The sequence below is a fragment of the Acanthopagrus latus genome, chromosome 4, assembly GCF_904848185.1.
Source record: "Acanthopagrus latus isolate v.2019 chromosome 4, fAcaLat1.1, whole genome shotgun sequence".
In the NCBI taxonomy this organism is placed as follows: domain Eukaryota; kingdom Metazoa; phylum Chordata; class Actinopteri; order Spariformes; family Sparidae; genus Acanthopagrus; species Acanthopagrus latus.
The window spans coordinates 20,710,001-20,733,895 of record NC_051042.1 but is presented as its reverse complement, the minus strand read 5'-3'; the positions used below and the strand labels follow the sequence as shown (position 1 = coordinate 20,733,895).

Below are 23,895 nucleotides of genomic sequence, written 5' to 3'. Positions count from 1 at the left end.
TTTAATTAAGCAAATTCACAAACAGTCATTCACCAAGGCAGAAACTCCTGTCAAATATTAATGTTCCCATCTTTGTTTTTAGTGAGTATTTTGGAGTTAATGTTCCGCTATCTTTCACACTTCTTAAGTGTCACTTAAGATTGTAATCAAGCATTTAACTAATAGTTCAATAAATACAGGCATTAATAAAATAAAGCATTAGTTTAAAATAGACTAAATTACAATAAATGTGTCATTATTTGATGTGTTAATATGTTATAAAATGAGGAATTATAAATGAAAATAATAATCCACTGATAAATAGTTCAAATTAAAAAGGGATTCACAGTTTGAAATGTTTTTTTTTTAATTGCACAAGACAAATAAATAGCTGGATTTACAAACTGAATTAATAATACAGATCTTATTATTTGTATATTTATGTAAAGCAGTTAGAAATACCTTGTGTCTGAATAGTGCTTCTGTACATCGGTAAAGTTGCCCCAAGTGAAGTTTTATTTGAAGATACCTAAATCTTGGGGAAATCTTGTTTTAAAAACTGATAACTTATGAATACTATACAGAAAACTGGACGTGGAATTAATCTAAAAAGCTTTTTAGTCCAGAGAGTTTACAGGCTCTACCTCCGCTTGCAACACCAATTGTCAGAACCGGATACTGACACTATAACGATCTTATAAAGACGTCTAAGTCATTTCATCATCGTGTTTTTACAGACAGGTTTACATGTTAGCAAACGTGTGTGTCTGTTGGAGAGTGTTAGCATGACACCACTATCGTGCTGTGTAATGTTAACTTGTTAATACTAGCGTTGTTACAGCCGAATATCTGAGTACAGCACAGTTAGCTAACAGGCTCCATGTGTTGTGTTTAATAATGTCTGGGTATGTTAGTATGTCAGCACCGAGAAGGTCATTTTGAGCAGCTACAGTAGTTTATACACACAGTATGCAGCCTCATTGTAGCCTGCACTGAAGTGTGTTTGTCTCAGTTGTGGCTCAGTGTCTTATTTAAATCACTGCACTGACTCCCTGTATGTCAAAAGATAGACTTTAAAACCATACTACTTGTGTAAAAAGTACCACATGTTGTCAGGACTGAACACATTTGGTTTACCTGTACGGGGGGTTGGGACAGTTTTTTTAAATGTTTGTTCTGATAATTACTTATTTAATAAAGAAGTCACTCATCTAAATCAGAGAGTAAAACATAACTGTTAACTGTGGCTTTCAAATAAGTGAATCAATTTAATGCATTTTTTTTTCAGCAGCTCATTATATTAGCTTTTTTCCGTTCTGTCTTTCAGATGCCGTTTTATTGTCTTAACGATTTAGTTTGATTAATTTCTATATTTCTGAATCGATTGAATTCTATATAAATAAACTTTCCAAAGTGAGGTTTTATTTGACTGAAGGTATTTAGATCTGAACCCTGAGACCTCTAAACCTTGTTTCAAATCGAGCAGTTATCAATATGAAATAAAACATGGGACCTGAAATAAATTCAAATCCAGATAGTATACAGGCTGTAAATCCAAGGACCACATTTAAATCTTAAAATCTTGACCTACTTTTATTTATTTTTATTAGGCCAGAACACTAACAGTGTGAGGACCTTATTGTTTCTGTAAGTTCAAAATGTTCATAAAGTAAAACCACAAGCCACACACACAGAGACACTTTTTCCTTTGTTGTGATCACATTAAAGACATGTACATTAAAGGGATATTCCAGTGTAAGTTTAATCCACGGTCTAACACACCATCACAGTGACTAACCCCCCCCCCCCCCCCCCCCCCCCAAGAGATCAAGTTTTCTGCCTGCTAGCGTATGTAGTTTTAGCAACCTTAGAAAACACGGCACAATAATACTGCAGTCTATGCCTCCAACAAGGTACCACAATAAAAAAGCCACAAATAATGCTCAGAGCAGCACCAAACTTAAGCAACAGTACAAATAGGGTCCCAGGCATTAAACATCTGCTAGCTTTGCTGGATTTCTGTTGAAAAGAGAACACAACTCATCACTCTCCTGCAGCAGCTTCCTGTTGTGGGGAAGCCCGACAAGTCGATTACCGAGTGCAGAAGAGTTCCGCAGTTCAGGGATGAAAGTGTATGATTATTACGACAAGCTAGCAGTCGGAAAACTTGATCTCTCGAGGAGGGGTCTTACTCTGTGTCACAGTGTGTTAAACCATGGATTAAACTTACGCTGGAATATCCCTTTATCATTCAAAGGTCAATGTCATGATGTACTTTAGACACGAAGTACACTCACTTAAAAATAAAACAGAAGAATATCTGCACAGAAAATTCACATTTATTATTGTTTCCAATTGTTTCCAGCTCCATACCCTCCGCAGGGTGCTCGAGGGTTCATGGGAGTTTGCCCAACCAGTCCACATGTGTTTTGTGGACTTGGAGAAGGCATTCAACCGTGTCCCTCGTGGCATTCTGTGGGAGGTGCTCCGAGAGTACGGGGTTGGGGGCCCTCTGTTAAGGGCCGTACGGTCCCTGTATGAGCGGAGCAGGAGCTTGGTTCGCATTGCCGGCAGTAAGTCAGACCTGTTCCCGGTGCATGTTGGACTCCGGCAGGGCTGCCCTTTGTCACCGGTTCTGTTAATTATTTTCATGGACAGAATTTCTAGGCGCAGCCACGGGCCGGAGGGGATCTGGTTCGGGAGCCACAGGATTTCATCTCTGCTTTTTGCGGATGATGTGGTCTTGTTGGCTCCTTCGGGCCGGGACCTCCAGCATGTCCTGGGGCGGTTTGCAGCCGAGTGTGAAGCGGCTGGGATGAGAATCAGCACCTCCAAATCCGAGGCCGTGGTTCTTGACCGGAAAAAGGTGGCTTGTCCCCTCTGGGTTGGGGGGGAGCTACTGCCTCAGGTGGAGGAGTTTAAGTATCTTGGGGTCTTGTTCACGAGTGAGGGAACGATGGAGCGTGAGATTGACAGGTGGATCGGTGCGGCGGCCGCAGTAATGCGGTCGTTATACCAGTCTGTCGTGGTGAAGAGAGAGCGTGAGTCGAAAGGCGAAGCTCTCGATTTACTGGTCAATCTACGTTCCTACCCTCACCTATGGTCATGAATTTTGGGTCATGACCGAAAGAATAAGATCCCGGATACAAGCGGCTGAAATGAGTTTCCTCCGCAGGGTGGCGGGGCGCTCCCTTAGAGATAGGGTGAGGAACTCTGTCACCCGGGAGGAGCTCGGAGAAGAGCCGTTGCTCCTCCACATCGAGAGGAGCCAGTTGAGGTGGCTCGGGCATCTGTTTCGGATGCCCTGGGACGCCTTCCTCGGGAGGTGTTCCTGGCATGTCCCGCTGGGAGGAGACCCCGGGGAAGACCCAGGACACGCTGGAGCGACTATGTCGCCCAGCTGGCCTGGGAATGCCTTGGGATCTTCCCAGAAGAGCTGGAGGAAGTGTCTGGGGTGAGGGAAGTCTGGGTGTCCCTTCTCAGACAGCTGCCCCCGCGACCCGGTACCGGATAAAGCGGAAGAAGATGGATGGATATTGTTTCCAAACTAATTCCTACAGATAATATACACATTTTACAGGACTTTATTCAAGACAAGAGCATAGCACCACTGTTTAAGATTCGGTGCTATGAAATGTATGTTTATTATAACAAATATATATCTTCATAGTGGTTGAAGAGCTCATTTTTTCACTGCTTCTGAGTCAGTATTCAGTACCGCAGTATCATTTTATGTCAGATTAGTTTTTCACAGGTGAAGAGTTCCTCTGTGAGGGGATTAAAACAGGTTTAATGATAAAGGTGTCAACAAACTTTTGATTAAAAGATGACAAAACTCCTTAACGATATTTTGGGGGAAAAAAAAGTTAAAAATCCTTTATTAAACAAGTCCAACAAAACAAATAAAATACAATCTTGCAACATACATTAATCTCTGCTCCTTGCTTGTTCATCCCGGTGATGACCTGTAGGTTCACATCATCCACCACCGACTCCTCAGACCGTCCTTTCACAGGCAGTCCATGGCTGCCTCCTTCTAGAGGACCTCCACTTGGGCTTTCATTTGCTTTATTGTCCTTTCGAAAAGAACCTGAGCGAAGGCAGAAAGCAAAAATCACAGCTGTGGGACATAACCATCGACATCTCTCTTGAGAGATTATGTCCTGATGCAGAAAAGTCAATAATCTAAGATATATAAAGAATAAACTGTGTGACAAATAGAAAAAAAAGTAGACAGAATATATAAGATGTTCAAATATTCTAATATAAAACATCAGAGGATACAGTATGCTGTACTTTAGTATATACAGGTGTTTGCCATCAGCGGTTCTCTTCTTCTTCTGTGGTCTTTATGACAGTTAGCAACCAGCGCACTACCCCCATCTACTACTCCTGAGCGTGAATTATAGATTAAATCGTACCAATTAATCCTGTTCATTTATTAAACAGAAAGAAAACTCTGCTGTTCTGATTTTAATTGGTACATCCATAGTTAGCCCAAACTACTACTACTTCTTAAAACTCTGCTGTTCTGAATTTAATTGTTACATCCCTATTTCCCAGGAAGATGCCAGCAGTGGACACTTCCTCGTCTTCGTCTTTGGGCACAGCAGTGTTGTATCCAGATTAAGTATCCAGACCTTTTACACAAGTAAAATGACTAATATCACTCTGTAAAAATACTAATTAAACAATTAAAAGTGCTGCATATTTACTTTAAAGAATGTGAGTAAAATCTAGAAAATATACCTGAAGTGTTAAAAGTAAAAGCTGCCTACTCAACACAGGAAAACAGCAGCTGTGATTCAGATATTGGATTAGATAATCATTGTTATGTATGTGTCTTGAACTAATGAGGTTTTTAAATGAATAGTATTGTAACAACAAAATGATTCCAGATATGCTCATACACACTGCTGGGTAGATTCTAGGAGTTTACATTTATGAATATACCTCATGTCATGTCAGGATGGAAATTCCACAACAACCTGTTCCAAGAGGTCCTGGCTGCAGACCTCCACTGTGAGGTCGCTACCACCGCAGGCTCCACTCTCAGGCCGCCTCTGTTACGCCCCTGGAACAGGGGAGAAATAATCACTAAAGCGATAGAGCGTCTTTTCCTCTGCTCATTGTTTACTGCAATCTTTTGTACATAAGCACAAACACAAAAATACAAACATATTTAACATAATAATGTACATTCTGTCTGAATCACAATATTACAGTAGATTAATAGTGTCCTTCTGAAACAAACATCTCACTTTGAAGCACCAAATATTCCTACAGTCCACCAAGCTAACTGTCAGGACCGGAAATGCATGGATACATTTCAAAATAAAATCGTGAATGCACTTCTGATTGAATTGTTTTCGTCATAAATGCATTAATTGGTAAACAGTATGATGTAAAATCTATCAATTCCTTGTCTATAGTAGATATCGTTTTTATTTATTTAGTAAACTTTTTTGTCATTTTTGTTCTGTGTTTTCCTTATATTGCGCATGAGCCCCAACATGGGCATTTTGATTTATTCTGTCCAAATCTAGGACAAAAAGTCATCCATAACCTGTCTTAATTCAAAGAAAAACATAAGCTTTTGATTTGGACAATTGATGCATCAGCCTTTGTCTTTTTCAAAACACTTGTCATTAATGATTGCCATATATGTAGACTAATACACAGTGCTTCATTTTAAAACTTAGTCATTAAGAAAAACAAACAGTGGGTGATATGACTCTGGGCTCAACTGTCTTTTTGTAGCCTATAAAGCTGAGGATCATGAAAAGAGAAGGTCAAATAGCTGATCAATGAAAACAAAGGAGGGCACGAATAACATTGCTTAGTGCATTTTCTTGTCACTTTGAAGTCATTACTCATATTCATAAGCAAACATCTCATAAGATGTTATGGCCTATATATTTTATTGTGTACTATACAGTGTATACAGTACTTTGCTGCCTTTTCATGATCATTTAATTTTGACTTTATTGCACTGCTCTTTTTTTATATATAGTTTTTTTCGATTTGTTTTTCTGTTGTATTTTTATTCTTAACCACCATAAATTTCATGTTTGTTTCTATGTTTATGCTAATTATTAATGCTTGTGCTGCTGGAACACCCAAAAAAGTACCACTAAATACTACAAATACTACCCTAACTCTTGATATCTACAGTATAATCCAAGTAAATTATTGAGTGATCAATGAGAAAAACATTTTCAAAACACACACACCAAGTCACAACATGATCACATGTTCTGTAACCTTTTATTCCTGTATACAAACTCATACACACAATATGCCAAATACTTTCTTTGGTCCATTATTTCTTCACAGAATTTCCACATCAACAGTGTTGTAAAATTGGAACTTGAAGGGCTCTGGAATAACTTCCTTTTCATGTTCATAAACTTCATCTTTCCACACCCTTACATATTGCAGAGTCCATATCATATCCATATCATATCCATATCAGGCAGGTCCACTTTGGCAGACAACAGTTGTTTGTTGGCCTCAACCCACTCTGCTACATGTCTGCAATCATGAAGAATGTGATCTTCAACTGAGTCCTATGGAAAAGACAGAAAGATGTCTGTACCATAGCTGCTGCACCAACAGTATCTGACCAACAGATACTATGAAAAAGCTTACCCCTTCCACTGGTGTGTCCACATAGGCAGGTCTGACTGAGACCTCAACCTGCTGCTCTTCTTCCTGAAAATATATAGATAAGCAAAATGATCAGCTGTAATATTCAAAACAAGCTCCAAAAAGAAGAAAAAGATCCCATCAGTGCCCTCCTCTAATGTTTGTCTTCTGTGGATAATAAAAATCGCTTGTCTCTCTCGAATTAAAAGGCAGGTGAAATCACTCCCCCCAAAAAACAATAAAAAAAAAAAAATGTCTCGACATGACGAAGATGGGTTTTCTCGTGATAACGAACGCAATTATCTCGTTATCTCGACATGACGAAGATGGGTTTTCTCGTGATAACGAACGCATTTATTTCGTTATCTCGACATGACGAAGATGGGTTTTCTCGTGATAACGAACGCATTTATTTCGTTATCTCGACATGACAAAGATGGTTTTCTCGTGACAATGAATTAATAACGTGTTTGTCTTGATTTCAACCAGCAAGAGCTGCTACGAACGGCTTCTGTAGCCACTGGCTGTCGCTATAGCCTACCAGTAAGTTACACTTTACGTTAGTTTGTTTACTTGACTTGGGCGCTAAGGTAACATAAATGTTGTGTCACAAGGAGGATAAAATGAGGCAAAAATATGTCCCACAGAAACAGAAAAAAATACCATTGGTAAAAGGGTCACTGACATGACACAATTTATTTTGTCTTCCCATAGTTAAATTTAAAAAGGTTAAAATTTGAAAACAAACTCACAAATTACTTGAATACATTCTCTTTTTGAAGACTTAGTCTAAAATTTCTGCATTTGATCAATTTTGAGAGAATATTCAGGGGATAATGGTAAAAATGTCAATGTGGTGTAACCATAAAAATTGTGTACCAAATACTTCAACTTGCTTAAAAAAGGTGAAATTGTAAATTAAACACATTATCAACTAGTTTGGCATATTCTCACATTTGTCTTGTTTAACAATGAATAAAATAAATGGACCACCATTGTTCTGAATATTCTAAACTAATTTGGGGAGTTGTGTCTGTCAAGTCAACTTCCCAAATTGTCAAGGCAGTGTAACCAAAATTCAAGGAGCTATTTTGTTCATTTGTGTAAGAAGACCATGTGGCAGGAAATTATGTCACAAAGAAGGACCCCTGATTAGCCTGACTGCTGCCTGCCAAGGTTAGTCGCTTTCTTTGAAATCTTGATAATTTGACATTTTTAGGCTATGGTCAGGTGTGCTTAGAGTTACATGTCAAAAGGTATGACCTTAGGAAACCATTTATAATTCATAATAACTGCAAAAATATGTCTTTATTTGTTAAATTTTAATTGTAATTGAAAAGTCAAATGGAAAGTCAAATGGTGTAATTTCTTACACCATTTCGGTTAGGGGCAGATTTTGTCAAATATCAGAAAATCTTGATGCTGATTAAAGATGTAATTTGAACTAACTCACTATGTGGAAATATTTTTGTGTTGTTATATTTCTTAGAAGAAAAAAAAAAGTGGCGATTTATCCACAATTTCATCATTAAAGCTATGGAAGGTTAGGATAAAATCATTATTTTGCATGGCTTTAATATTTTTGAAATGTTTAGCTTTAATACATATTAAATACATAATTAATACATACTTGTATTCCATTCTCTTTCACCTTTAAGCTATATATAATATATGTAATTTCATAATGAAGCAGAAGTGGATCAACAGTGACAATGCTGAAAATGAACTGCAGCTTTAAAAACACTTGAAATTCCAATAATGTGATAAATGTTAGTCAAAGATTAAAATTTAGATCTGTAAAACTACATGTATTAACGTTCTACTGTTTCGTAATTATTGTAATATCATAGAGCCTCTTTTCCCCTTTGCAGGTGCCATTATCAAGCAAAGAAAAAGTGGCTCCTCACAGAGCACGAGTCAATGCAGATCCTGCAGCAAGGGCCATTTACTAGAGCTGTAACAATACAGCATCGAAACTGAAATTGCAACACTCAAATCCACGAACCCGTCTTGTGTGAGAACGCAGAATCGTGACACAACTTCCAGTCCAGATCCAGCCCTATAAGTAATAAGCAGCCCCTTTCACACAGAGGCTGCACTAACACCACAGTGATGGTTCGCCACTTCACCGCAGTTGGACCGGCGTCACGTCATGATGATGACGTGTGTGTTTTCAAAGCGTTTCCCCGGTGCCCCCCTATCAATCTAAAACCGCTGATGAGTTAACATCATATGGATGCTAATGGGTCCATTTGGTCCATTTGTACACTGTCAGAGTTAAGGGTAGACCTTGAAATTTATAATTTTGAGAAACACTGCTTTGGGGGGGGGGGGGGGGGGGGGTCTAAATTGATAAGTCTGTAACTCTGACACACACACACACACACACACACACACACACACACACACACACACACACACACACACACACATTAAGACTTTGGTTAGAGTCTCTTTTTCAAGTGTGATCTGGCCAAGAGAAGAGGCAAATAAATGTTACACAGCTCTGCAACAAATACAGGACAATGATAGACTTATAGCAGCCTTAAAACGGTACATATTAACTATGTAACTCGAGGAGAAACAGCGAACAAAATTGGGTAGTTACCTGCCATCCGTATTCTTGCAAGCAGGAGAATGTAATGTGGGTTTTAAATGTCGGCGCTGTTGTGTCTGAAAGAGAGTTAGAGACCCCCAAGACCCGCCTTACGTTGCTTCTGATTGGTTTATATTGCGTGGTGCCGTGGTTGGTTAGATTTAGGCAAAGGACTGATGGCTTGGTCTGGGATTGGTTATCTTGGTCAATCAATCAGAGTCACTCGAACTAAGGCAAGCCGCGAGGACCAAAGTAAACTTTGGTCCTTTTATCATGAAAAAAAAAAATAAAAATAAAAATAAAAATAATAATAAAAAAAAGTATTGAATGGGGAAATATAAGCGTGAGAAATGTCAAGCGTGGTGTGAGAATGGGTCAAATTGCGTGACTGTCATACTCAAAGCGTGACGCTTGGCAGCTCTGATTTAATGAGCTGAATCACAAAGACGTGTCACTGTTTAAGTGATGGCGGTTGGCTTCGGTCCAGCTTCTGGGGGCGCTGTCGTGGATGGTACAGTGTTTTCAGCTGGATGAGAAGGTAAAAGTTCACCCTGTGTAACGTGTCAGCAGGCTGTCACCACACCGGTGTCACTCTCCACCCGCCAGCTGCCCTCTGATCCACACACATCACCGTTACCCCGGCTGACCTCGACGCTATCTCAGAAAATGGCCAAGAAGCGGAGAGACAGACGAGAGACCGACGGACTGTCCTCGGCTCAGGAGGAGGTGAAGGCTAACGCTAGTGACCCACCACAAGTACAGAAAGGTAATGTTTTTTACCCTGAGTGGCTAACTGCACACCTTAATGCAAAGCAGAGGAATGCAAATACTTGTTGGCCGACACAGGTAGATGAAGCAATATACCGATATGTCAGCGTCATTTCTGCTGTGAAGCCAGACCCGAAAACAGCACAGGAGCTAATGTTAGCCGCTGGCTGCTTGCTTTAATACAAACGGCTAGCTAAAAAAAATAGCCGACTACCACTTCGATGACTAGCTTAGTAACGCTAATGAAACTGTACTGCTTTCGTGTCGAGGTAGATAAAATACACCCAAACCCCCTAATGTAAGCGACAGTAAGGTAACCGAACCTGATACAAATGTCCTGGACGTAAAAACGAGAGCAAAATATCACTTCTTTCACTGTTTTTGGCTAACTTAGCTGTTTCAGCTAATTGACTAAGACTGTCGGATGATCAGTGGTGGGGGAGGGACTGAGAATCAGATCCTCCAGTTAAGATTATGAGGGTAAAAGTGACTAAATGATGGAATGCCTTTTGATTTTTATACTCGTATTTATTACTTTTGTTGATCCATTTATATCTAAAACATTTCACTGATGTATTTTGAGCTAAGTCAATCAATTTCCTTAAGTGTTCCATAATTCCATATCTGTCAACGATGTCATGTATGTAGCTACAATATTGATTTGTAAGGTATGTAGAAACTACAGCTGTCAGATGAATGTAGACAAGTACAAATACACTGTTCTCTTCTGAAATTAAGGGGTAAACAAGTGTAGAAGGTCATGAATAGGAGGTGCAAGTACCTCAAACTGGACTTTAGTACAATACTTGAGCCTGTCCATTGATGAATGTTCTCAGTCACCCGTGTCATGGTTAATCATGTTTCTGTATGGTTGGCAACTGGACTTGTTACTTAATTCTTGAAGATGTTTCATCTCTCATCCAAGAGGCTTCTTCAGTTGTAGCTTACTGGACAGGAGTTGGCAGATGTTGGCGTCTGTTCTGACAGATTTGGTAAGGAATTTCAGAGACCTGAAGGCAACTTGTGGATAATTTGGTCAAAGGGGCCTTCATGTGGGTTGCTAAGGCTAGGTGAGCCCAGGTGTGAGTGGTTGTTAAGCTGTGTGGGGAGGGAACTCTATACAGCATTGAAAGTGGGTGATAAGTAATGTCATAGGCCGACTCCTCTGTTCAAAGATGGTTGGTCCAGTTTGACATAGATGAATTCCTTTAGTCCTCTTTCAAACCATCTGCCTTCTGTAAGACAGCCAGGATATAGTTCACATAAACAAAACCCCCTAACAACAATTTCACTAGACAGATTAATTTTATTGTGAACAATTTTTTTTTAACACAAAACGTAACTTTCTTCTTGTCTGAATGTCTAGCTCAGCCACCAGATAAGCAACATACCAAAACTTATCGAGCCTTGCTTCTAACAGAAAATGATCAACCAGTATAGTAAGTGTTGCAAAGATGTGCTGGCCTACAAATGTTGTTGTCCTGATAAAGGAAATAATGTTTTTGGATACAGACCTCAGCAAATGTCACATTTCCTCGATTTGAAAAGGTTTTAAGTGAAATTGGTCATATTGTATTACAATCATAATATATGTCAATCATTACAGTGTCACAATATTTTAAACAAATTGTGCAGACTTAATGATTGCTGCCTTATTGCATCCACATGCATCACTATCACTTTATAAGGCTTTTTGTCCTGTCATTGACTGCTGTTGCATAAACTGTTTGTACATTAAAGTGTACAAATGTGCTTTAACATTATTTGTTGATAAAATGATTTAAAGCTAGATTTTTTTTTTGGTATTTTTTTTTTTGGTATTTTTTTTTTATCACTTGCACACCTTGTTAATTGGACTGTATCCATTATGTATCAATTTTTATACTGAGAGGCATTTCTGATATTTTGTCTACCTCCTTTAAAACAATGACAGTCAATGAGAGAATCTCAAAGTTTTATCTTTAAGGTGCTGTAGCCGATAGAATAAAATCTATAAATCCCAAAGTCTTTAGCTGACACCTGAAAGTAGCCAACATGTCTGCAACATGCAGATGTCTCTTTCCACAAAGTGTTTACTGAAAGCTTGATTTAACAGCCCATCTCAGAAATGGCAAGAGTCTGTCTCAGGGGTGAGAATCAGTTCCCTGTAGGGTCTTGAGCAAATGATGCAAAACTCATAAGCAAATTACACAAAGCTCCCTGGTAGCTGGTTTGTCTGTTTGTGTAGTAACCTCATCATTAGTTATGTAATTATATTGTTCTCTGTTCCAACAGAGGCCCCGCACACTGCAGGGGGCTCAGCACGCATGTCTCTGCTGATTCTGGTGTCCATCTTCACCTGCGCTGCCTCAGTCATGTACCTGGTCTACAGGAACTTCCCAGAGCTTCCTGAGTAAGTTGTTTTATGGATTATTAAACTTGGTTTATATGGGAAGGTACAATGTCTGTCTCTGTAAAATAAGACTTAACTATGAATTCACAAATAAATCTGTTAAAAACATTTTTTGTTTTTGAGGTCACATTTTAAGGAGTGTTTGTTTCAGTATGAGCTACAGTGATGAAACTGTGACATGTTATTTTCATTACCAGAGCTAATTGCGTACTGCTGCGTCCAGACATTTCATTATATTTAGTAATTGCAAGACCAGAAAAGTACACAGATGAGTGATAAACCAGATTTATAAGGTAAAGTAAACAACCTTTAAAACTACCCAAATTAATAAATGTTTTAAAGAAATCATTACAAAACAATAATTACAGAGTAACTTTACAAAGAGACATTTACAGGAGAAGAAAAATTATGTGATATGTTGGCCACAACAAATGTATACAAACAAGAAAATATAACAATTCTTCAAGAAAATTCCTATGAAACGATGTGAATTTGAATATGCTTTTGTAAAGATGAATTCATCAGACATTTTGAGAGAGGGAGTTGCAAAAGCTTAATCCTTTAGCTGGGGTACTTCACTCTGAGGTTTCTGGTCATGCGAGCAGACAGCCAGCCGGCTTGGCAATGTATATAATGTCTTGCTGTTGGTGAAAATGTAAACCATTTATGTAAATCCTGACGTTAACAGCTGACCTAACAAGGAAACTAGCCTTAGTCTGAGTCAAGCTTGTGCAGACTGGCTGAGGCAGGTAAGGCACCAAATAAAACTGAGATGTAACAATATTGGAGGGGTGACATTTCCCATTACACATGGGTTGCATATTGTGCCTGAGTTGGGCTGTATTTATATGTCAAAAAAGTTGTACTGAGCTACTGATTGTGTATTCTGTAAATCCAGAAGTAATCCATTTTTGCTATTTGGATGTAACCATTCATAGTTCAGCTGGTGAAAATGTAAAAAACTCTAAATTCTAGCACTGATGGAGGCCATTTTTAATAATAAGTGGAACTGAATAAGCAGTTTGTAATTGCTGAAAGGATACATTACAATATTTTTATTATTATTATTATTATTATTATTATTATTATTATTATTATTATTATTATTATTTTTTTTTTTTTTTTTTACAACCCGGAGAACAGGAATGGACCAAGTATTAACCACTGGGGCATGCTACCAATCAAAGGGATCTTTCAGAAAAACGATCAATCACAGTGATACTGAATGTTTAATTTGACTCAGAAGAATTAAATGATACGTTTCCAGTACAACCCAAATGCTCACTCATCGTCTGAACATGTGTAAATATAGTATATAGAAGTTGTATTGTGAAGAAAACCAAAACAGAAAATGTTTGTGTGAAATATATTTGACTTAAGATTTTTTTTTATTCCCTTTTTCTGCAGTGATGAAATGGAGAAAATCAAGATCCCTAAAGACATGGATGATGCCAAAGCTTTGGGAACTGTGCTGTCCAAATACAAAGACACATATTACACCCAAGTGTTGGTGGCCTACTTCGCAACATATGTTTTGTATCCTTTGAGAACAAATATATATGCCATTAGGGGAAATTATGTCTCAACCTTTCTATAGAAAGAGAAATATACTTTAAATGTAATGTTATAGTTGTTTGTATATTTGATTTAACTAGCATCTGTCTGTGTGATAACTGTGTTTTTTTCATTGTTGTTTGCCTTGACATTTTTGTCAGCCTCCAAACATTTGCAATCCCTGGATCTATATTCCTCAGCATCCTGTCTGGGTATCTTTACCCTTTCCCACTGGCTCTTTTTTTAGTATGCTTGGTGAGTAATAAAGGACAATATGAAATGTGTCACAGAAAACAAAGGTTGCATAATGATCAACTTTGCATGGAAATAGTTTCCAACAGACACACTTAATTATGTAAGAATTTAGGTCCACAGCCCCCTTTTTTTTTTTTTTAAATTTTGTACCACCTACATTATCCTACCCAATGGGGATATGTAAAAACGGTTTTATGGGAAAAAATGGAAGGATCTGCAACAGAGGAGGGATCTTGCTCCAAGGCAGAGATAAACACAATAATATGCTGCTTAATGTTGCAGCAAACAGGGAAGGGAAGTGGTTTTAATGTGTGTAAATACCCAAGCCTTCCGCCTCTTCTGTGAAATGACTTGCCACATGTTCTACATATAATGCTACACCACTGCTGCTAAAAGTTCAAATAGACCAGTCATATAGATGGTTGAAGATGAAGATAATGGTTGAGTGTGTTGTTTTGTTTGTTTTTAATTTTCAGAGTATAACTCCATGGCAGATGCCCAATATATGTTTTGAAATAACCAACATTTTCTTTCTCCAGCTATGTGATCGCGGTTGTCTCTTCCTCATCATATGTGTCAGTCGGTTATCATGTGTTTTGTCTGTTGTCTGTAGTGCTCGGGCCTGGGTGCTTCCTTTTGCTATTTGCTGTCATATCTGGTGGGCAGACCTGTGGTCTACAAGTATCTCTCAGAGAGGGCACAAAAATGGTCCCAGCAGGTAAAAGGCTTCACTGAAAATGTATTGATACTGAAAGTATTTTTGTTGGAGCAGTTTTCTGTTTGAGGTGCTTGGATGTTTTGGTGATGCTTATGTTGTTAAGTTTTTGTCGACACTGCAAGAAAAACATGGCCTTGGCTATCTTGTAATGACAAAGGTGCTGATATTGTTTTATGAAGTAATGCTTTAGTTAATGGTAGTGTTGTATTGGAGTGCTATAATACTAGATTGTGGTGGGTGTCTGTGTTTCAAGAATGACCATGGAGTTGAATCAACAGTTCTTTGACACACAGTCAATAAAAACTGATGATTATAAACTCTTGCAGAGCTGTTTAATTGGATTGGAGCATTTTGTTCCTGTGAGTTTGACTTAAGAAACATTCTGACTTTTTCTTGGCAGGTTGACAAACATAGAGATCATTTGATAAATTACATCATCTTCCTGAGGATTACCCCATTCCTCCCCAACTGGTTCATCAACATCACCTCACCTGTCATCAATGTGCCTTTGGGAGTTTTCTTCGTTGGTACCTTTCTTGGTAAGATTTGCCCATCCCTTCTGATGTATTTTAGTTTGGTATATTGAGTTGTTCTCTGACTCACCTGTATTCACCCTGGCTGCCTTTACAGGAGTGGCACCGCCATCCTTTGTAGCGATCAACGCAGGCACAACACTGTACAAACTGACCACAGCCGGCGAGGCTGTGTCCTGGAACTCTCTGGCTGTGCTCGGCGTGCTCGCTGTGCTCTCCATCTTGCCCGTCTGCTTCCAGAAAAAGCTGCAGAAGAAACTAGAGTAAAGCGCTAAACACCTCAGCACCTCATCGGCTGGCTGATCGCAACGTCCCCTCCCCTCGGCTCAGGAACGTGCAGCTGTTGCTCAAGTTGCTCTGCCTCAGTCTCATAAACAGCTGCTGGTGGGAGAATCATTGATCACTGGCACGACAAGCAACTCATTGACCACAAAATGCATGCAGTGGTGGGTTGTTACTGAAGTTAGGTGAAGTATAAACTAGCCGCTGCCTGCACAAATTTTGGTTTCGGTGATTTATGTTTATTTGTGGCACATCTTGTAAATAAGAGAAACTGGATTCTTTGTTTTTATTTAAGGCACTGCTCATTATTGTATTATTCTTGTCAGACAATTAAAGGTGCTACTTGTAGGATGTTGAAGTAGAACAATCTGATACTTGGATTTTTTTTTAAAATGCTGGTACCAGTTGTTCCATATGGCCTACTTTTTATCGCAAGAAATTGTTTCTGTATGGAACTGTATTGCAAACATCTGTGTCTCTTTTAACTATTACATTTTTTTCATTTTACAGCAGCATATCAATTACTACATCCTGTTGGTAGCACCTTTAAGTTCCGCTTAAATATTAATATTTATTTTAACATGTGTCTAACTTGTGTCTAATCTCAACACTAATCAAGTAGACTGCCACAGCAATAATAATAACAGCAATGTCACACTACTGTTGAAAGGGGATTTGGAAAAAAAAAAACAATGTAATGATTGAACTTAGTAAGTGCTACTTTTGTTGACATGTGGGTGAATTCCTTTGTTCTTCCTTAAAAGGTGCCTGGATCCACTGCCACACAATAGCCCCCCCCCCCCTTTTTTTTGATCTTTAATGGCTTTATTTATAGAGTAGCTGAGGAGGTGTTAGGAAACAGGTTGAGCAAGAGGGGGAGTGGCACGCAGCAAAGGGCCCCATGCCAGGAGTCGAACCCAGGTCCAACTGAGCAAAATTTCATTTTGGTTTAATACGTTTGAAAAAAACCCAGACTGCTTTCTCCAGTTTTTTTGGTGTGTATACAGATTATGTATCTTATAGTTTAATAGACCAGTGTATAACTGGAGAGACCATAGGATTACATACCAGTGCCCTCAGAAAGACTGCCAACGGACTGAGGTATCCAAGCCTTGCCTTCCTTTGTACTGCTTCCATTCTTCATCAGGAGAAATGTATCACGCTGCCTGATTTATGTTGTATTTTTTGTTCTTTAAATTGTTTTAAATGGCTCATGATGTCCTTGGCTATAAAAGCTTACTGATTTGTTTTCATGTAAATGTTGTTAGATTTTTTTGTTTTTGGCCTGTGTACAAAATTAAGTTATTGCTGCTGCTTAAAACACTTTCTGGATGGTTTCCAGAGACGTTGATGCAGTGAATGTTAATGCAGGCAACTTATTTGACAGAATTTTGGTGCAAGGTGCAATATGTAGGAATTTTAGTTGATAACATTCAGATTCTTACATATTGCACCTTTTAATCTCTTAAAATTGCACATTTATAGAAGCAGTGCATTTTGTTATTGGTGCGTTTTTTAATTTTAATGTCTTATAAATCAACAGATTCACTGTGTACTGCTGTGAGATTGTTAACTCCTCACACACAGATCTGAAGCGACGACCTAAGCTTCAACTTGTGTGAATTTTAAGTGGTAAGAGGAAGTAAATGCTCATCTGCTCGTAGGAAATAATTGTACTTCATGTACTGTTGGGTTGTTTTTATGGTTCTTATGAGTGAGTTCCATTTGTATAGCTGATTGTTGTTTTGAGAAATGCATCTTCATTTAGTCAAGTGTTAAATGCTATAAACTGGTCTTAATGATGTTGTTTTTTTGTCAATATTTAAACAAAAGCTTGATTTTCTTCTTTGAGGGTTTTTTTCCTCTCCATTTGCTACAATATTTAAACCTAAACTAATTCTAAACTTCACAATGAACATATACTCAAATTTGGATATATCATTGCTGTTTTCTTTTCTACAATGAAAGATGTAGTGCGACAAAACCTCTAACATTTCAGAAAGCAGTATTACTTTGTACTGAGCAGTGATGTATTGCAGTATGAGGTGTTTACAGATTGCAAAATTCCTGTCCTATCTAATCGAGTTTATGTTTTTTAAAATATTTATTGAATCATTAAATTTATCTTTACAGAATATGGTTGAGTTTTGAGAATTGTCTTTAAGGAGTTTAATCATGCTGCAGCATTGAACGATTAACACGGTATAACAGCTTTTTGTCTGGCAAATTTGATTCATAAACAAGTATAAAATTCATAGAGGTCATTCATACTTGAGGTTTTCTGGTAGCGATTGAGGGATTAGTGCCACCAGGTGGTGTTATTGTGACATACTTGTGAAGCAGTGGTCTGATCAGATAAGATGACATTTACAAGTGTGAGCTGCAGCATGATTGCCTGCAATGTGAGTTAATCCTGGAAAACGCGTAGCATTCAATTCAAAGAACATTAAACAAATTAAAACTCTACATTATTACAGGATTAGTGTGTAAGATTTAATGACAGTATTTGTTTTCCCTCTCTCTGGCATGGAGTGGCATGACCTTAATCGCACACATGCTGATAAAAATGGGTTGACTAATAGTGACATATAAAGCTCACTTTCAGATCAGATAATAAATCCAGCTGGCTGCAAAATTGGTTATGAAATGGAATGTGGAGCAACTGTTTTAAAATAGCTGAATTCAGTGTGGTATGAACACAATGAAGACAATCCTTCAAAGAGTGAAAACAATGAAGAACTCACTTTGCTCCAGTTTCCTGGATCTAATATTCAGAATTACATTCAAGCACCACCCTTTGTGAATAGATGATCTAATCAACACTTTTTTCCCCAAGAAAGTTGATAACATACAGACTCCATCAATGTATTTAGAGGCCAATGAAACACCTTTAAATCACATAGAAACATGGGTGGTTAAATAATGACGCTTTTCTAAAAATAACAAAGTGCTAAATAGAATAAATCAGTTTCCAATGTACAAATCCATCAGTAGCACTTTATCTCCTGAGCAGTTTAAAAATAAGTGTGTCAGGTTCATGCGCCAACAGTATCAGCCTGCTGATTAACTGTATGTAAAGCAGATGATTACAGCTGTGCTGCTGTTGATGGACCACAATGCATTTCGACTGCAACGCTCAGATTTTTATGGATATTGTAAAGTCAGAGTTGGTAAGAGGAAAACCGGAAGTCATGAAAATATCCCTAAAATTAAGACAACAATTGGAGTCAACAACAAAAAAACAAAACAACATGGCACATCAGGGCTGCACAAAGTGGGGCCTGATGCACTAAGTTGGCCTACCATAGGGTTAAGGTGGATTTGATCAACCAATTTTTTCTAGCTACTACTACTACTCTACTTTCAGATTTCCAGATTTACTTATTTTTCCTCCCTTACTTACTATGATTTTATTCAGTACTGTTTACATATTGATTTTTTTTACAAACTTATTCTTTTAAGATCATAATCGTTCTATTTATTGGTATTATATATTCATTTAAATTAAAGGATTAATTTATGTATCAATTTGAGGGGTTTTGGCGCAAAATCAAAGTTTCTCGTCCCGTTTTGTAGACAGGGTGTTTTATTGTGAAGGAACGCGTACCGGATGTGTCATGGCCGTTGCTGTTAGCAGACATGTTAGTTTGGTGTCGGTACTGATTTTCGAGCTTCGCAGTAACGTAGCATCCGTGATGGCAGGGCGAAATCACTTCTCCGAGTTCCTTTAATATGCTCCCTGTTGAGGGGATAAGTTTACCACCGGACCAGTCTCAAAATGACCACCGGCTTCAGCTCCGGTTCCTGCCGGTTCGCAGATTATTTTGTGATCTGCGGACTCGACACCGACAGCGGGCTGGAACCCGACGAACTGTCCGGTAAGCACGTTAGCCATCGGGGTAAATGTCGGGGCTGATGCTGTAGCAAAGAAGGCAGAACGGAAAGGGTTATAACATTAGGTCAGCATTATTATTCGGCCTTTGTTGTATCTGGACGCGCCTGTCGTTTATTTATTCGCGTTACATTAAATGTAGGTTATTGTGATAAACACACAGCGGACATAACGTCAGGCCTAGCTCATCTTCTCTCAGCCTGTTCTCTGTAATGCTCGCGGAGAGGAGAGCGGATTACTGGCTTGTTGTGTGTCTTTAACGCACCGACATGAATTTCTATTCAAAGGTTTCCGAACATTCCCTCTCGATTATTACACACTATCTCTATGTCTACATCGTTTGGTGTTGGTCCTGCTCACTAATGATGAATATTTAATGTAAATACTTTTGGTTTGTGTCGATATGGTGTTATTACATAGGATGGTGTTGTCACAGTGGCTCCTACCTGTCACCGGGTTATTTAGAGGAGAGCGGGTAGCAGTGTGGCGACACACAGGGGAGGATTAACCTGTTAGATGCCCCGGGGCAAAAATGTATCATGCCCTTCATCGACCCCTCACATCCTCAGCATCCCCCCCGAGAGATCCACGTTGAGCATGCTACCATCCTCTTCAAGTCAGCTCCTCAGAGGGCGCACCCTTCACAACACAAGCAGTCATATAAATAGCTTCTAATAAGAGTACAAAAGGCTGTGACACACCTGGATCGTGTTTGGTTCTGAGACTTTTTTATTATGATTTTACCTGCATGAGCATGTGTTTTGTTTGAAAGAGAGGCATATGGCATATATATATATATATATATATATATATATATATATATATATATATATATATATATATATATATATATATATTTGCATGTGTCCCTGAATTGTCTTGGCCCTGAGCATGAACGCTGAGCAGATTCTTCAAACATGTATATGCTTTTGAAATCATAAATAAGAAACACAATTAAGGAGCTGGCAATATGATATGATTACTGGAAGACGCAGTTTTTGAATGGTAGAGAATATGAATCCCAGATGCAGCGTACCCAAGCTGGGTTTGTCTAGGGACAGGCTAATTCCAAACACGGGGAAAGAAGTTGAAAGGCGTCTCTGTGTGGAGACTGCTGAGTAGCTATGACAACTGACAGAAGGCACGTGACAGGATCTGTTAACCAGAACTGCACATTTCATCTCAAAAGAGCAGATCCTAACAAAGACATCCATTTTGTCTTGGTTCAAATATTTTAATAACTGCTTCTCTCAAAAGACTCTGCGAATGCATCTTGTTACATGATGTGTAATCTGTGGCTGATGCTGATTGTTACAACATTAGTATCCTTAAATATTAATGCCTTTATCCAGTTTTATTGAAGATTATTGTTTATTATATTTATTTGATTTTCTGTGATGATAGGTGCATCAGAGTTTCTGGGTCTGTGTATAGTTGGCCATAATGGTCCCTCCACCCAGGGGAAAAATGATAATAATGATTAGTTTTGGTCATTACTTCGACAAATCAGTGGGCTAGATAGCAGATTAGATGTTTGACAGTGAATGTAAATATCTGGCAATAGAAGCTCCATCATTGTCCCTGTCGAGAAGTGTCTGGGTTTCCCGATGCAACACCCTGCTAACCATGGGGAAACCCTAAATGTCTACAAAGACATAATATAACTCAAGTGACGTACTTTTTTCGAATCTATTGTCAAGTATTTTGTTTCAAATGTCCAAACACAGTGGCTCCCAATCAAAAATTTACTGTGGTTTCTCACTTTCAAATGATAAAACACAGTCTCGAGTTGTGGTCACTGACGCAGCCTTCTCGTGATATGAAACATTTATAGAAGTGTCAATATGGTATGTCCTATGACACATAAGAATATGAACGTAATAGTGGGTTGCAGGGACCTTAAGTGCCAACATTGCTTCCTGGCAACTGGGCTGTCTGTGTCCAATATAGTTTGCCTCCTCAAGGAGTCGTGACAGACTCCAGATATCGGTGGAGTTGTGCTAAAAAATAATGATTAAACTTTTGTCATTTGAGATTTCTGTCCTTTCGAGCTGATGCTATCTGGCTCCAACATTTCCCACATCGACTAATGTCAGGGTTCCCCGCAGCATCGTCACTGCTAACTCTGGAAATCCCTAAATGCTGATGGTCTACAGAGATATAATATTGGTCACATGATGCGGTCATCACTTCATGCACATTTCAAATGTTGTGTCACAGTTTTCAGTTTTGTAGTTGTTGTGCTTCAGTCAGGCCGACTATCTGAGTGTAAATCTACTAACATGAACTGGTCTTAAGCCTGTTGTGAGTAAATGTCTTAACGTGTATAAGCTCTTCTTGACCGGGTCACTACTCCTGTACTCATCACACAACAATCCAATTAGTTCAGACATTTTCACTGAATTTCAGTCATGTAAAATCTACAACAAAAACCTTTCTTTTGAACAGGACGGACTCCCGGGAAGAGTCTGTTTTATTTCTACTTTCGGCTTCATTTTAGTGTGATTTATTTTGACTCAGCAGATAGTGAGTGGTCCGCAGAGTCGAAACTTTTGATTTTTGAAGACTCAACCCCTACACTTCCCAGTTTTACTTCCTTTAACTCTAGTTCCTGTTTACTGTTGAGTTCTTACCTAAAATTGGTGAAATTAATTGAAGTTCAAGAACATGCACTATTCTTTTTAGAATGTAGCACAACGGTATAGTTGATCAGACCGAGGCCATTTTCACACTTGTTTGAAATCTTTAATCATTGTCTCTTTGTTTTGGCCTTCTAGCCACATGTTTTCTACCCTTGAAACTACTGTTAGTCCTCCATCAGTGTGGACAGAGAAAACCATTGTGTACCTGGCTGTTAGTCCTTGACATTGAGTGGCAGCGAAACTAATTGCTTATTTTATAAGTATTTTCTGTTAGCTGTTTTGACCGCTGTCTTGCGTGTCGATTGGCTTCTCCTATACATTTTAAAAACAGTGACAGTAGCTGTGTTATTGACAGGTTCTCAAATAACCTTTCCAATTTTCAGAAGTCTCTAATGTAATAGAATATTCTTAGGTGTTCTGTTCTTTCAGTTGTCTCTGACTGGACAAAAATGTGCCTGGTTGAAAGCTTCTTTCGAAGTATATACCGGGGCTCTGTGGTCAAACATCTCTGTGGCTGTTCTACTTACTGCTTGTTGCTGCTGTTTACTGTAGAAAGAGGTTAGGGGCCTGCCCTCACCGACTTTCAGTTATGAGCTGAAGAAAGGAAACTGTGTGGAAATTCCATTTTTTTCAGGTTAGATTATGTCAGATAAACATCTGCTATAGGTGTTCTTTGAAGATCTTTCACATTTTTTATTACAAAATGAACGCATAGTAGAAAGTGGGTCATTGTCTCAGGTTTGAATCTCTTCATGTGAAAGAATAATTTGCATGTGATGGAATTAGACAGCGATGGTTTAGATATCCTTCACGTGTGGTTGGTTTAGGAGGAAATGCACATGCTGCGAAACGCTGCAGCAGCTGCAATGGAGACGAACAAAGCTTTATATTTATGATACTTAATTTTGCCGATGATACAAAGAGTACATGTTTTTCATTGTTTTTGAAAAATAGTTAAATGAAATAAATTGTTGATTAATTGACAGAAAATCAGTTAGAAACTGAGTTTTGTTCAGGGCTGAACAATTAATCTAAATACTTTCAATCTTGTTCTTGAGCTGAAAGAAAACATGTTTGTTTAGTGTCAATTTCATCAGGGATTTAATAGTTTTTTAGCTAAAAAAGGTTGTCATACAAAAATGATCATCCTTACCAATCATGAATCATATTGTAAATGTAACACCTGTTTAAATGATAGACATATAGGCCCCAATTTTGATTATTGATTTATTTCATGAACCAAAAGAAGTGTTAGATTCATTTTGCAATTCATTAATTGCAGCCCTTTTAAATACTGAACTTAGCTTGAAATACTTATTTCTAAACAAATGCTTTTATTCACCTGTAATTTAAGAATGGTTTTGGGTGTCATAAACAAAACATGTCCTGGAACTATGAAGTGACATTTCAGCCTCATCTTTTAGAGTATAAGCAACAGATACTGAGGATGGTAACTTTGGAGCCTAACTCCCTCAGTAATTACCGTAATAACTGAACAGCTGACTGAACATTATTCAGTAATTATACGCTCAATGATTTAAACATTTAGAATCAATTAAAGTAATCTGCGTTAGATTTTGCTGGCACAACTGTTGACTATTAATGGATGAGTGAAATAAGCCGAGTCAAACTCTCT

At 38.3% G+C, this 23,895-nt stretch overlaps 2 protein-coding genes and 1 long non-coding RNA gene across 6 annotated transcripts in view; 2 read left to right on the top strand and 1 right to left on the bottom strand.

Annotated features, from left to right (window-relative positions):
* Positions 1 to 3,836: 3,836 nt before the first annotated feature.
* LOC119018448 lies at positions 3,837 to 9,437 on the bottom strand. The gene is made up of 5 exons (XR_005074762.1): positions 9,236 to 9,437; positions 6,631 to 6,693; positions 6,412 to 6,548; positions 4,933 to 5,053; positions 3,837 to 4,069 (listed from the first exon to the last, which is right to left on the bottom strand). It is a non-coding gene; the product is annotated as an uncharacterized LOC119018448 (long non-coding RNA).
* A 265-nt stretch (positions 9,438 to 9,702) lies between these two features.
* tmem41b (transmembrane protein 41B) lies at positions 9,703 to 17,860 on the top strand. The gene is made up of 7 exons (XM_037096125.1): positions 9,703 to 9,989; positions 12,266 to 12,383; positions 13,791 to 13,919; positions 14,099 to 14,192; positions 14,806 to 14,910; positions 15,311 to 15,449; positions 15,541 to 17,860. The coding sequence occupies exons 1-7, from the start codon at positions 9,890 to 9,892 to the stop codon at positions 15,708 to 15,710; spliced, it is 855 nt and encodes a 284-aa protein (XP_036952020.1). The 5' UTR covers positions 9,703 to 9,889; the 3' UTR covers positions 15,711 to 17,860.
* A 1,485-nt stretch (positions 17,861 to 19,345) lies between these two features.
* Positions 19,346 to 23,895, top strand: part of dennd5a (DENN/MADD domain containing 5A) — a 36,859-nt gene continuing 32,309 nt past the window's right edge. For all 4 annotated transcript variants that reach the window (XM_037095030.1, XM_037095033.1, XM_037095031.1 and 1 more), the window contains exon 1: positions 19,346 to 19,603. In XM_037095030.1, the coding sequence (XP_036950925.1) occupies positions 19,504 to 19,603 (100 nt within the window). In that variant the 5' untranslated portion in view covers positions 19,346 to 19,503. The remainder of the gene's footprint in view (positions 19,604 to 23,895) is intronic.